The sequence below is a fragment of the Haliotis cracherodii genome, unplaced genomic scaffold (genome assembly GCF_022045235.1).
Source record: "Haliotis cracherodii isolate W230 unplaced genomic scaffold, xgHalCrac1.p SCAF_34, whole genome shotgun sequence".
Lineage (NCBI taxonomy): Eukaryota > Metazoa > Mollusca > Gastropoda > Lepetellida > Haliotidae > Haliotis > Haliotis cracherodii.
In genome coordinates, this window is record NW_027266291.1 from 1,317,928 (window position 1) to 1,333,798 (window position 15,871).

General features: G+C 41.5%; 1 protein-coding gene across 1 annotated transcript in view; it reads left to right on the forward strand.

Moving 5' to 3' along the window:
• The window catches only part of LOC139477658 (cadherin-23-like), a 60,630-nt gene extending 45,605 nt beyond the window's left edge, over positions 1–15,025 (forward strand). Inside the window, exons 18-28 of the mRNA XM_071260035.1 lie at positions 52–235; positions 452–878; positions 1,423–1,616; positions 2,397–2,630; positions 3,277–3,527; positions 3,748–3,934; positions 7,035–7,568; positions 8,211–8,316; positions 10,106–10,137; positions 10,776–10,855; positions 14,936–15,025. Coding sequence (XP_071116136.1) covers positions 52–235; positions 452–878; positions 1,423–1,616; positions 2,397–2,630; positions 3,277–3,527; positions 3,748–3,934; positions 7,035–7,568; positions 8,211–8,316; positions 10,106–10,137; positions 10,776–10,855; positions 14,936–15,025 — 2,319 coding nt within the window. The remainder of the gene's footprint in view (positions 1–51; positions 236–451; positions 879–1,422; positions 1,617–2,396; positions 2,631–3,276; positions 3,528–3,747; positions 3,935–7,034; positions 7,569–8,210; positions 8,317–10,105; positions 10,138–10,775; positions 10,856–14,935) is intronic.
• Positions 15,026–15,871: the final 846 nt, after the last annotated feature.

Genomic DNA, 15,871 nt, shown 5'->3' on the forward strand with positions numbered 1-15,871 from the left:
GGCAGTGTTGGTGTATTCAAACGTAGGAATGTATAAAGATTATATCTGCAGGTTTCGGGAAAGAACGAGTTTACCCCGGCCTTTACTTCTCCGGTCCCAACATCTGGTAACTTCCCCGATGAGATGCTTAATGAAGATACGGTCCCGGGTACAGCTATCGTCACCTACGTAGCAACAGACGACGACCACGGAGACGACGGAAGAGTGCACTATGAGATCGTCTCAATTACAACAGGTATAATAAACATACTTGTACTAGTGGTACCATGGAGTGGTAAGATGACAACCGAAATGATCGTGAACACAGTGCTTCCACTTTCCGTGACGTCGCTTCACCTAGTATAGATATGTCCAATAACATGAGAACCAAGTAAGTCAGAGTCTAAACGGTTGTCTGTGTTGTGAAGTGACTGAACATTCAATAATAGGTAGTGATATATTTATTACACAGACACAGGCAACAGCGCACCAAACACATTTGTAATTGACCGAGACAGTGGGAGTCTACGTGTGGGCAAGGCTCTGGATGCAGATACAGGCACAGGAGGCGTCGTTTCCTACGATGTGGTCATCAAGGCTGCTGATCGTGGCTCTACCCAGAAGGAAACTCAGGCTACTCAGAAATTGACGCTTGTTGGTGTCAACGACAACGCCCCTGTGTTCACTGACGTCAACTTCAAGTTCTCAGTGGCGGAAGACGTTGCTGTAGGACATGTTGTAGCAACGTTAGGTGTAGACGACTACGACGGTGATCCAGTTACATTAACCGTTACCGGGTCACACACAGCAGTTTTCGAAGGTGATGCAACCGAGCCGAAGATACTGACTCTGGCGGCTCTTGACTACGAGACAACGAGGTGCTACTCCGTGGAAGTCGAGTAAGATGACTGTTTTGACTGTAGTCTACTCTTAAATATAGGTTTTGGTTTGGCTTCCATTTCCAGTCAAGTTAATGGAGTTGCACTTTATGGTTTATGTGAAGTTTAGACATTGTATACACCGCTTTGAATCATTTGGTTAGCATCGGGCAAAGAGAGCAGAGAATGAAATTAATTATGAATGAAACGTATTAGTAACATACACTGGAGGTGTTCCGCCTTTATCGCGCTGGCAGAAGAAAGTCTCTCTTTATCAAATGATATTTCTATGTCTCATTTTCAAAACCATGCAGCGTGCCCCCACCATGTGTTGTCCGACTTCTGAAAGGAATGCATGCATGGAGAAATTCTGTGTGTCGAGGTGGGGTTGAATGAGTGAGCAACTTTGGTTAACGCTTGATCCTTTCGACACGAGGGCACGCGTCAACTGTTTCTGTTTGTGACGACATTTTCCTTTTGTGGGCTAAGCATGTACAATGCACGGTCTTATCGTAACCTTGATCCCATTAAAAGGTTATAATTCACACATATTCATATATTCTAGTGCTTCAGACGGGACATCATCCTCAACAAAAACTTTGACGATCGCAGTGACAGATATTGCTGACACCGCCCCAACACTCACGGGCTACGACTTCGTCACCATTCCAGAGGAACTTGACTTCGGGACGGTGATAGGTCGCCTGTTTGAGTTAAGCGACGTGGACACACACGACAGTGCTACATACGCCCTCAGTGGTACGAATGGGTAGGGTAATAAAACAGAAGGTGTAAAACGTGATCGATAGATCAGGTATCCACCTTAAAAAGCAGTTAATAAGACGAAGAAGATGCAAATTATCCTTCATTTCGTTTAAACATTTCTTGCTCATAAATTTATGAATGTCAGTGGGGTCAGTACGTTGGCTTATCATGCCGACATGGATGACCTGCATGGGTGCGAAATATTTGAAACCCATTCCTGTTGTCGTGGTGTTGCTGGAATGTTGCTGAAGGTGGTGTTAAGCCATACTCATCATATCTTTAAGAATAGTCTTCTAAGAGACTACACGTTCTAAACATCTGAAACACTACTTTGTTGCGGAACCGCACATTTCATATTCAGATTTGTTCATGCAAGTATTACATTTAACTAGCTCAACGTTTGTGTAGATAATGATTAATAATTAATTTTCTGCACCACTTCTTAAACTAAATTTTGACATTGTTGACATGTTGCAAAACAGGATAATCTTAGGTCTCAGAAAGCGATGTATCAAGATACTTTGAATGTGTCTCGGCATCGCAATGTTCTCCATAGCTAAAAGAATATTACACCCAGATTAAGCTGTCCTAACTAGGTTGATTTTGTGTGATGGCTAAGATTACACTAAACACAACATCCAGCTAACCAGGAATATATCTGGTAAGAAACAGTGCCTTAATACTGTTTTTACTTATTTTTAGCTGCGTAAAAGAGAGTATATGGTGTCCAGTTAAATTAACGTTAACGCCCTACACATTTCACCAACATTTCAGGCACTGACAGCAGCAGCTTGGCTATCAATGAAACATCTGGCCGTGTGTTCGTCGCAAACGCTATAGATGCTGACAACGGAGTTACGTCCCTCGGTGTCACCGTCACTGTCACCGACTCAGCTGCTCTGACAGGCACTGTCGATGTTGACGTCGCTGTTATTGATGTAAACGAATTTGTACCAGTGTTTGGGGAGCAGATTTACAAGGCAACTGTAGAGGAAAACAGTGCATCAGGTTAATAGACTTGTTCGTAACAGTTCTTTCCGAGTGAAGGAGTGAGTGAATGTGGGCAAGCAATAATATACCAAGGCTGCCTGCATGAGGTGGTGAGGTTAAACGCCGCCTTCAAGATTTTTGCACATATATAGCAACGAGCATGCACTGAGATACCATGCCGTAGTTTAGCATGAATACCTCACTCAGACATAGTATACTGACTCCGAGCCGACCAGTCCTTGTTTAAGACCCTTAATGCAGAGCGCCAGGAACGGTGACAACAAGTACCATCCTTTAACGTCTTTAGGTTTAACGAGGCCGGGCATCTAACCCCTGACTTTCCGCTCTCTATGATAGCGAATAACAAATAAAGATACACATTGTGATTCACGATCTCCAATGATGGGGGCTGTTATACAAGGCATATAAGATTCTGGGGATCTATATCTTCTGCTACAAAACCGAAGCTCTCTCTAACATGGTTGATGTCCGTTGTTATATTGTGAACTGGGGTGACTGACGGCGAAACAAACGAAACATAAACTGAAAGAAATAATAGATTCACGAACTGCACGCTATTAACAAAAATTATACGTGTAATGTATTCAATGAGGGCTGTTTAATTGCAGAATCAGACATTTTAACCTGTATGTGCATTTTCCAGCCAAACTCGTGGACGTTGTGTGCACAGATGACGATTCAGGTGTCAACGGTGACGTTGAACTAGTCATACCCACTACTGACGGCGCTGACACGATATTTTCCGTATCGGCGATGGAGGTGCATGTCGACGGTAGCCAGTTGGACTACGAGGCACTGGAAGGGACAGGATATGTATACTCTCTGACTCTGTTGTGTCGAGACAAACCAACACACGGCAAGCCTCTTACTGGCTCCGTATTGGTCTCCGTACAGGTACTTAGAAACTTTTCTAATAACATACACTGTGTGTGCGCCCCCTTTTTAAGTTCACTAAACATGAAAACATAGTTTAATTTTCAAAACATCTGTATCTTCGCTTGGATAATGTAAAGTGGCACATATATTTTACAGATTAGCGAGGTGCATGTTATTAATTTAAGTTTGAACGTGTGTTGACCTTTACAAGCTTGAGCAGTGTGGTTGGTAAATGCAGGTGTCTGGTACTGACGAGACCCCTCCGGTGTGGTCTTCCCCGACGGTTGACGGCAGTAATAACTTTCCGGGGGTGACGCTATCAGAAAGTGTGAACCCTGGGGCGATGGTGCAGGAGTTCACTGCTACTGATGTGGACAAAGGGACACAGGGGAGCATTAGCTACAGCATTGTCTCCGTCATCTCAGGTGAGACGGATGTGATGGTATTTCTCAAGGGACTCTAAAGGTGTGCATAAGGACAAATGGACAAAAAACAAAGGGAATTATAGGTTCCACGGTTTGGGCTCATTTCAATGTCTAGGTGTAGACGGTAGGTCAAGCGCCTTGTGTGAATCACGTAGTGTGCGCAATCATACCATCAATTATAATATATTGTTATGGATTGGTTTTGGTTTTTGAGTTGAAGTGAAGCAGACGAGCTTAAGTGATCTGTACATGACAGCAGGATTCATGTGTTGCGGTTTCGTCCCAGAAGAAATACCTCCAAGTGTGCTGTAAACTCAACCAGCCAAACCTTTCAAGTCAATCAGCACGTCCCAATTTGTCCGCTCTAATAAGAACTACATGTCTTCACGTTCCATACTGGTGAAACGTTGTAAGCAGTTTAGTCAGTAAACCGTGTTTGTTTTGTAGCCGGCTGTTGAATAAGAACTGGGAATTGGGTATTAATGCAGATTGAATAAACATAATAAATTTCGGATCTAATAAGAGCAGTGATATATCTTTTTGATAATATTGGTTTAACTGTAATACCAGAATGTGTTTCGTTCCGCCTGACTCCTACTTTGACATGTGCGCTTGTGAATTACAGCTTTTCATGTAAGTCTGTTGTGGCAGTTGAATACAGTAATGGCTACCAATCACATGTCAGATAGTTGTCTATATCTACTTAGTGGCCTCGATAAGCTATTTTAACTGTAACCTAAACAGGCTATCAACATTTGGGTTGACATTTCTACTGGTTTTTCATCCGTCATCAAACCAGATTACATCATATTATTCCTGTTATAACGATTTTGAAATACTATGTATTCCCGTTTCGTAAAACTGCCGTAAATATCATGTCAATACAGCATTGACTTTGTTCACATTGTATGTGTATGGGTTTTTTAAAAGCAAACTAATCCGTTTCTTAAAAACTGACACGATACTGAACCATAATAGTGAGGTTTGAAACAAATATTACATCAACCAAGAACAATTACTTCAGCCCTTGTAGTGTGAATAAAATGTAGATATTAGAATTTTGTCTGAAAGGATACGATCTACAAAGAAACATATTTTATTTCTGCCTGCATGTCATATTGTAAATTGTGAACAAAGCACTGTCTGCGAGATTATTTTAAGTATTTTCGTTTATATTTCCTAATCAATATTTATTCATGGATCGTATGTTTATAAAACATCAATCCATCAAGGAAACCAATGACAAGGTGTCCTCTCCATTGTTCTTCAGTGATGTACACGATAGTAGAAGGGAAACAATTCTTATCCCTGATTCTTTGCCCTTGGCAGAAAAAGGTCAAAGCATTGCGATTGTCTAGTATCAGTTGAAGTAATAGGTATGTTGATTTCAATTATTTGTAGAACATTGGCATTGAACATAATTAGTAAATGGGATGCCTGTGTCGTATTTTCCTAGATCTGTTCGTGTTTTGAGAAGGGGTAAGGTGAAATGGGGTTTAACGTCGCGTCCAAGATTATTGCACTTATATAGCGTGCACGTGTGTGTGTGTGTGTGTACTAGTCCGGACTGATGCCGATTTATAGTGCTAGCACGCTGAGATACCATGCCGCAGTTTAGCATGAATATCCCACTCAGATACAGTCTACTGACTCCGAGCCGACCAGTCCTTGTTTTAGCCCCTTAGTGCCGAGCGCCAGACATGGTAACAACAAGTACCATCTATTAACGTCTTTTGGGATCGAACCCCGGACCTTTCGCTCTCCGGGTGGACGCTCTACCAGACCACGGAGGTGGTCTTCGTGTTTTGAAAGTCCAAGTGGAAACCAATATGTTTTGTATTCTAAGAAATGGTACAGTAGGCACATAGTGCCGAATCGTTTTATTCTATCTCAGTTCTATAATTCAGAGTAGAATCGTATAAAATGCATGAAAGGTATCGTCGCAACATGTTCCTTATTTACGCAGTGCAACCAAATTATACATCCTGTAAGAGACGAGACGAGACTAGCCTTGAGCTGTTGCCTTTTCGAATAGCAGACGCGATTTGTGAAATGTTGGTAGACATGTTGATGAGCATAGAGTCTGGTTCTATTTGTCACCAACAGTTGGCGAACCATCCGGAATGTGTTTTGTTGACAAACAAGGATTCGCAAAATTTTATGTGTGACGCCTCCTTACGATTGTTGTGACGTCGCATTGATATGCAAAATATATTGTGGGTCGTCTGTCGTAAACATCATCTCCTCAGAAATAATTGTACGAATGAAGCTGTTACTTTACATGTTTCTTCCCACCAATGACGACAGCTGCACTTGTTAAAAACGTTATTCATGTCCATTTCTCAAACATTTTATGTAATGAATTTGATATTTGTGCTTTTGGTAGTTGTTCTCTTCTTCGCACTATTTTATATAATGACCTTTATTTGCTCATTGCGAGTAGAACCATGCTCTTAAAATCTCCCAAGATACATATCCTCCCACTGTAGACCTCATTTATGACCAGTGAAGCGGATATGCCATGTGCTCATTATTATGAAACCTGAATGGTTTCAAGAGGTTCTTTACATCCAAGATGTCAGTGGAGGAACATCTCCTGCAGTCATTTACAAGGAAATACAAGTTCACTGAACGCATCTTTTAAATCAAGAAGATTGAATGTGCCAAGAGTGCCCCAGTCAGCGTTAGTGTTACTCTAGCACCGGGAGGAAACATGTATACCTTGGATAAGGTCAACACAAATTGGATTTAAGCATGACCTGAAGTGATGAACTCTGTGTGCCTGTGAATGGAGCTTATGACATGTATATGACTCTCAATAAAAGTTTTCCTCGTTTATCAATGCAAATATGCATACTAGTATTCTCCAATCTGTATATATTATTTTATGACTAAATACTACATCATATGTTTTTTTTTCATAATTGGATCAACAAGACAAATACATTTAATTTTATAGACATAGTTCTAATGATGGTTTACCGAATTTGCAAAGATTATTTTTTGCATCAGTTCTTTCTCTGATAATGCAATATGCATGAAAGTCCTGTTACATGAAAGTCTTGATCGATCGTACATCTTGATTTGCTATCTCTTGTAGATTCAAGCGCTGATGGCAGCGGCATTTTTGGAATAGACGTTACTACCGGAACACTCCAGACGAATATAAAACTTGACGCCGACATAGCGACTGGCGGTGATAATTACTATGACATTGTGGTGCAGGCTAGCGATGGCATCAACAACATCACAGGAACTATCAAAGTGACACTCACGGATTTCAGCGACAATGCGCCACAATTTACCAAGGAATTCTATACAACTACCGTCCCATGTACGACATTGGTGGACTCTACGGTGCTCACTCTGGCAGCAGACGACATAGATTCTGTTGGGTCTGCTGAATTTCGCTTCAAGGACTACTCAGGGATCATCTTCACCATGGAGGCAAACACCGGCAACGTTGTCCTCAGCACACCAACATTCCATATAGGGGAGGACATCTATCACACACTCGCGGTGACCGTTACAGACTCGGTCAATTCTGACCTGATGGATGAATCCACTGTGTACATAGAGTTGGAATACTGTGGGCCATCTAATGCTACTACTTCTAGCTCCACTGAAAACCCAGGTCAGAGTTATCATCATGCTGCGTGATGGCTTCTCAAAACCATATGAGGGATCAATAGAGTTTGCTCTTTGTAGTCAGCAATATCAACTACAGCGCGCTCATATGTTCATGTTCGGACAGTTATTGGTATAGGTCAGAAATAAACAGTTATTGTTTCTGTGGTGCAACAATGCCGATTGTCTCTAATGCATGTTTCCTTATCCTGAAAACTTCTAGAATAATTATATCTGGTGTATACTGATACGATACCTCATACGCATATCTGGCATACGATATATATACTTTGTTGGTGAGTGAGTGAGTATACTTTTACGCCGTTTTGGCAATACTCTACTAACATGACGGCTGTGGTGCCTGACATATACATTGTTTGTGAGTGAGTAAGTGTGGTTTTACGCGGCTTTATGACAATACTCTACTGACATGACGGCTGGGGTATAAAACATATACTTTGGTAGTGAGTGAGTAAGTGTGGTTTTACGCCGCTTTTAGCAATACTCTACTGACATGACGGTGGGGGCACCAGAAATATACTTTGTGAGTGAGTGAGTGTGGTTGTACGCCGCGTTTAGCAATACTCTACTAACGTGACGGCAGGGGCTACCAGAGATCTACTTTGTATGTGTTGTATGCTCATTTCAGGCTGTGAGCAGGTGACTGATGATTCCGCCGTTGTTCCAATGAGGATAGTCACAGCAGTGCTGGCAGCCGGGCTCATAGGTGTGCTGGGGTTCAGCCTGAGGAGCATGTAAGCAGCAGGGATACTCACACTGATTGTCAAGCATATGTAATTGTAGTAAATACGATTGGGATTTAGCATCAGCCGCTACACTTTGTTTTTGAAACCGTGAATATCAAGGCCGTTCTCGAGGTCATAGGTTGGCAGACAAGTTTTTTTAAACCATTAGTCAAGAAGCATTTACTGTATGTAAATGAAACGTGGTACATGTTATCCTCCGGACAGTCTGAAAAGGTTTTGAGTGACCTATGTATAAGGCCAAGGTCAATGTTAAGATCACATTGAATATTGTTTGCCATTCTCACTTAACTGTCCTTTTATGCAGACTTGCATGCGGTGTTAATATGGTGGGTTCTTTTAATATATCTACTTATGTATGAGTTTGTATTGGTTGTTTTACGCCACACTAAGCATTATTACAGCCATATGCCTGTAAATAATTATGACTGTATCTCATTTATAACCCTATATAATGGCAGCCATATTGACAAATCTATTTTCGGCCATTATTGTTCAAAATGGAATGAAATTTGGTACGTCTATGGTCGGTAGTGAGGCTCAGCATATATGTTCCGGGGTTTTGTGCGATATTTTACGTGTTGACTTTTTTATCATGCATCATATAAGGCATACTGGCTCTGTTAACATCTTCTCCTCTGAAAATGACAGACTTAGGAAGCTGAACTTTGGCATGTTTCTACTGACAATGAGATCATATTTTATCCAAATATCGGATTTGAGTGTTCGTGTTTGAAGATCAATGCTGACTAAGGCGCCGTAATTCCCTGTGCAGAGTTGCGTCCCTTTGGCACGCCAGAAACCTATGATTGTGGGTTCGAATCCCGGTTCGCCCCGATTATGTTTCTAGGTTTGTCAGCACCATGCCCGTGCTCGTGGGTTTCACCGAAGTGGTAAACGTCTGAGACCTGCATCACTTCGGGCTTTCCTCCCACATTAAGCTGACACGCCGTGATATAACTGGAATCCTGTTAAAAGCGGCGTTAAACTCAACTCACTCACTCACTGACGGTGATATTTGTGAGAACAAGCGACGATGTTTTAATTAGAAATAACAAATCATGTGATTGATGGAAATTGAGGGTCATTTAGGTAGAAGTGAATAAGCTTTGTTATTAAGGTAGCTTTCTGTTTTAAAGATGTCTTGCATTACATATGCTTTTTTCCAAAGCCAGGAATGAAGTTTTTCAACCAGAAGTACATAAACTCGAGGCATGGGACTTTATGGCATGTATTGCATCAAACCAGAAGTGATTTCAATCAACTTGATGTGCATATATTTTTCATGCTCATGTTGGATTTTCCAAACAGAGAAGTCCTTACAACTCAGATTTTGAGGAACCTAGGAGCACATAACTTTCAGTTTTCATTGGGCATATGTATTCTCAAACCAGACGTTACGTAACGCGCTTGTAACTTTGCTAGTAAGGTAATTATCAACACAGGATTTTCTATTTTATTTTATACATATTTCCAATACGTGAGGAGATGTTTTTTAAACTTTAAGTGTTTATAACTTTGTTATAAAGGTAGCTAGATGCACAGTTGTGTGGCGTTCAGAGAACATGTGTGGGGTTGCATCTACTTTACATGCAATGCAAACTTTTATGTTCTGTTTCACCAGTATAGAAAGATACAGAACCTTTTTTACGATCTGACACCGCCCTGATGGATTCGGGAAGTTTATCTTTGACATGCGAATGAAAGCTACTTTTGATTTCTGCTTGGCATATAATATATACATTGATTAGTTCCACATTTGTTGTGTTTCTATTTCTAGATTATCAGTGTTGAGACCGGATGTCACAACAGGTAGGTAGCTGGAACACAGTTTTAGTAAAAGAGATCATCTTCGTGAGCTTTTTACCTTTAACTACTTACACAACCTATGCGGTGGAGACTAAGCGAGAGAGAGAGGGAGGGGGGGGGAGAGAGAGAGAGAGAGAGAGAGAGAGAGAGAGTATAAGTACGGCATTCACCGGACTAGTACAAGCACACACACACACACACACTCGTACACACACGTACACACACGCGTGCGCACAGCGCACACGTGCATCAAATATCAGAGACTGAGGGAGGCAATCTTAAAACGTCTTGATTACGTTCAAGGTCTGAAAGTGCACCATGGTATGTCACGAACTTAGGAACTTCAGGGCTGCTTCTGTTTTCGCAACCCCTGTAGTTTCACACCTTCAATCATTCGAAACAAAAGTCGCTCAAAAGCACAAAATTGTACAGCATCTAACAATAATACAAGGTGATACAAATAAGACAATATAGATCATTACCGTTTGTGGTGTAGTAACGTTTATAACCTACTAGCCCCACTAGTTCCCACGCCCGTGGCCGTACGTGTACCCGTCTCACCGTACCACATCACACTCAACCACGCAACCCTACTCAGAACAGATTTGGCGATAGCACCTCAGATTACATTAATGTTTCAGTGTCGCCGACATTTATGAAGAATAAAGGTGGTTTTGAGAGACCACTCGAACCCGAGCCGTCTATCTACGTTGAGGATATGGTTAGTAGTCATGTAATGGTAAACTGTAAATGATGAGTTGTGTTCTCCGAGGAGTTATGATATCCCCCCATACACACTCCCAAAGAGATAATATTGTGTTTCGAAGAACATTGAAATTAAAAAGTTTTGTTTTTTATGTGCACCTGACAACTTAACAATCATTGTGTTATGTTCACATTTAAAAAAAAAACCATGGGTTAGTATCATGCTCCCAATGAACAGGCAAATATTCAACACGGCCTTAAAGTCGAGGAGATGTCTTCATGATTATGTATTGAATGATGCCTTTTTTTAATTCAGAATAAATATATTTTTATTGAACTTATTGAGCACAGTTACTCTTTGTCCGTGAGTATATATATATGAGTATATCATGATCATGAGATGATTGATCACCTATTGATCATTGACAGTTATATATATATATATATATATATATATATATATATATATATATATATATATATATACATACATATATATAACTGTCAATGATATATATACATATATATAACTGTCAATGATCAATAGGTAATCAATCATCTCATGATCATGATATACTCATATATATATATATATATATATATATATATATATATATATATATATATATATATATATATAACTGTAAATGATCAATAGGTAATCAATCATCTCATGTCATTTTGTTGTCCACTATGTACATATGCCCTTCCTTACATGCATCATTACAATCAGATCTGTTTGGAGGTCGCGTCGGGTGAACTGTAATCTGTCAATCAGCGTCGAGGCTTCGAAATTCTCGGACAGAAGCGAAACATCCAGACAAGCATATCTGAATTCTGCATCTCGAGAATAAATATAACCGGGGACTATCAGAAAAAAGCCTCGTTAGTATATTATTATAACCGGGGACTATCAGAATAAAGCCGCGTTAGTATATTTTTATAACCGGGGACTATCAGAATAAAGCTGCGTTAGTTTATTATTATAACCGGGGACTATCAGAATAAAGCCACGTTAGTATAATATTATAACTGGGGACTATCAGAATAAAGCTGCGTTAGTATATCATTATAACATTCTATTTTGAAACAACTTCTTACAGACTGGGGGAGGGGGGAGGGGAGGGGGGGGGGGGGGGGGGCGTGTATTTGTATAATTAGAAGTCAACTTTTATTAAACTGTGACCTGACAAAGATTGTTAAAACTGGGGTGGCCATGGGAACAAGCAGCAGCAACCTGGCACCTCAAAACCAGATGCTTTAGATGACGGGTCCTTGGCTGGATGATCCCATCCATGGGAGATGCTAAGAGGCTAAGAAAAATCAGATGTTGGAGTCCTTAGGGCAGTATGATGTTGTCATCAAAACTCTTCAGGCAGCTCTTGCAACATCCCTGATACCAGATGGTATGTTGCCGTTCCCTGGTATCCATCAGCGAGACGTGGAGCGGGGGACCTGTTGCACGAGCATCATGCTGCCCAGGCCTGCGCCCTGGAGAGGAAACTCCAGCACTGCCTCACAGTGACGGTTCAACCCTAGAAGCAGGAGTCTACCAGTGATAAGACTATCTTGAATGACATTGAATTAGGAGATAAACCTACTGTGTTTTGAAATTTGATGTAGTCCCACTGTAGAATAGATACCTCTTTATTATAATCTTGAACCGAGCGCTTTAGCCTGGTCCGTGGGCTGTAAACTTTGCACCACTCAAAACAACCGAGAAAGAAGAAAGAAACTCAAGAAGCCAGATCTTAGGATAGGATGCTTGAATGTTGGCATCATGACGACCGCATTGTCAGAGGAACTCTAGGAGATGAGTGATCACACAAGAACACTGTCATCAACAACGAAATCCGAAGACTGCAAGTGGACATTGCCATGCTACAAGAAAGCCCAGCGTCGGCTTTGCTGTCAAGGACTCAATGCTCAGAATGAAGGAGTCTGGCAAAAATGGACATGGAGAGACTTCTGACCCCTCCAACCCGTCACATTTAATGGCCTTGTCGGGGTGTACAAGTGACGAGTTCCAGTTCTGCGACCATCTCCAAACCATCAGCAATGATCACCAGTCAAGAACAGCTGCTACTGCTTGGTGACTTCAATGAAAGAGTTGGTACTGACCACGAATCATGGCAATGATGTCAGGGACAAGATGACAAGAAGATTATAGCTGGGTGTCTTCTCGAACTGTGTACACACCAGTACGTGTGCCGATTCCTACTTCCAGACTAAGCCTCAGCACAAGGTGTCCTGGAGACACCTCTGTCAAAGCACTGGCACCAGCTGACGTGACCCATAATGGGATTACCTCAGATCTCTTTAACGGTAGCAAAACCTAAAATCTGATTTTAATGAGATTGGACGCCAAACAAAGATTGGATGGGACCATCTGAAAGACACACCCCACGCTACTGCACTCTCACCCTCTGGGAAGAAGCAGGGGAAACTCGTGACTGGCTCGAAACCCACTCCTGCGAGCTCATCCCTGTCACTGAGGAAAGGCGCGCAGCATTAACAGAATATAAACGCTGCCCCAACCAGAAGGGCCTGCATGCTCTCGTAACAGCCAAAAGCAAAGTCCTGGAAAAATAAAATAAAACTAACGTCTACTGGCTGCAGCTCTGAAACGGCATTCAATGGTCTGCTGATGCTGGGAGCATCCAAGAAGTGTACGACGGCACGAAAGCCATAAATCCAACTTTAAGCATCACGGCTCCCCAGCAAGCAGCAGCTGGCGAAACAATCAGTGACACTGGCAAGCAGATGGAGAGATGGGTTGAGCACTACTCTGAGTTGTATCCAAGTAAAAACATATTGGGCTCTTCGCTTGAAACCATTAAGCGCCTGCCGGTGATGGAGGAGCTGTACAAGAAACCCTTGGTAGAGGAGCTGAACAAGGAGGTTGTAGAATGGATGGGATCACTCTTGAGCCCATTAGGTCCGGAAAGGAGGTTCTGCTAGCCCTCTGCATGGACTTCTGTCAGTGCATGGACGAGTGAATGGTGCGCATGGACAGGAGAAACTACAACATCGTCACCATGTACTAGAACAAGATGATAGAAGTGATTGTAACAACTATCGGGGGATCTCCTTGCTGAGCATCGCAAGAAAGCTCTTCCGCTGTATAGTCCTTAACAGACTACAGAAACTCACTTATAGGGGGGCTCAGGTGACCCACTCGTCTAAGGCGAAGCGCTGTACATGTTTGTGTCCCTTGGGCACGCCAGAAAACTATGTGGGCTCGAATCCCGGCTCTCTCTGATTACGTTTCCAAGTTTTTCAGCTCCATCTCTGTGCTCTTGGGTTTCTCCAAAGTGGTAAACATCTGAGACCTGCATCACAGGCTTTCCTCCTACATTAAGCTGACACTGGAATGCCGTTAAAGGCGCACTTGCTCATTCACACACTCACTCACTTATAGGGCATATCCCGAATCACAATGTGTCGTCAGAGCAGAACAATGTGCGACCAACATTAACTTCCCACTCCAGCGACGGCAAAACTGCAGAGAGAACAAGCAGACACTACACGTCGCTTTCATCCTCCTCACAATAGCCCTCAACGTTGTGAGCAGAGGTTGTCATTTTACACTACCATGAAAGACATCGTGCAGCTGGATGGTTCTGAAGGTCTCCACATCTGCATTGGAGCGAAGCAGAGCTGTGTACTTGTCTCCACCCTCTTAGAATATTCTTATCAGTCATGCTGAAACACGTCTTGGAGCCTCGGTTGTCCTGAAATATACTATTTGTCCTGAAATTAAAGAAATATTGTTGTTGATCATTAATACGCCCTGTCGTTTCTGAATGTCATAACATCTACTCCTTTCGTCTTATAAAGGTAACATCCTTTTGGAGGGTTACTTCAGCGTTCACCTTACGCGACCTTCAATGGAGCTGTCTTCACAGGGGTGTCGTATGGGAGTAAAAGATTTTAATGAGACTGGTTTCAACTGACCGTATAAAATGTTCACCATAGAATTATATTTCGTTAATGATTCTGCATCAATGACTTACGTGACTACTATTACGCTGCAGAAGTATATGTGTTCTGTATCAAATATTTACCATAATAGATATATTCTGTGAAATTCCAGACTGTGCAGCCCTCCGTGGACACAGGCAACTACCTCCCAGACAACATGATGGCAGAAGAATACTCTAAGCAACATTTAATGTCGACCTGAGCATATAGCCTGATGTTTCATATGCCCATAAGAATATGTATATGTATAAGTATAATGAAATGTCGTGATTTGCCTGCGTTCAAAATGTCTGAATAGTAAAGGGTTATGTGTGTGTTGTGAACCTCTCTTTTAGGTATGTTGTCAACAGTCACATTGTGTATTTATTGTCAACCATCTATGGTATTGTCACTTGCCAGGATCTGAACTGAAAGTTGAGATGAGCGGAAAGCACCATGGCCATATTATATCAAACTTTTACACGTGCATTCTATGAACTCAGGCACTATAAATTTGGAATAAATATGAATTAATACAACTTGGTATGAACCTCACGTTACGTTTTAGTGCTTCCAAGTATGTGTGTTCTTGTCCATTATTGTGGACATTACTTATATTGTGTATGTTGTTTCTGTGTTTACTTTTCAACGATCCTTATTCTTAAAGGTGACGTCTCACTCTCTTCTGTTATATGCACTGTAACTAACCCACAGTGATTTTCATATAGGTGACTTTCTATGAATAGCCACTAACCTTTTCCTGAACATGAGTGTTTATTTCCTGTGTGGAATTGTTTTTGTTATTTGTGAAAATCGGGTTTCATTACACGCAGCACGAAAGAATGTTTGAAAGAGTTGGCTGCAATATGAAGCAAATCATGTACTTCAATGAAGACAAAATATTATTTACCAACAGTTTAATATGTTAGTTGGAATATAGGCGAAATGTAACCAAAATACAAAATATAGATTGTCGGGTCAAATAGATAGATGTACACGAGATAACAATCCCCAGTGTGAGATTAATCTTAAGCAGTATTTCGGGTATACAGCAAAGCGTTGGAATACG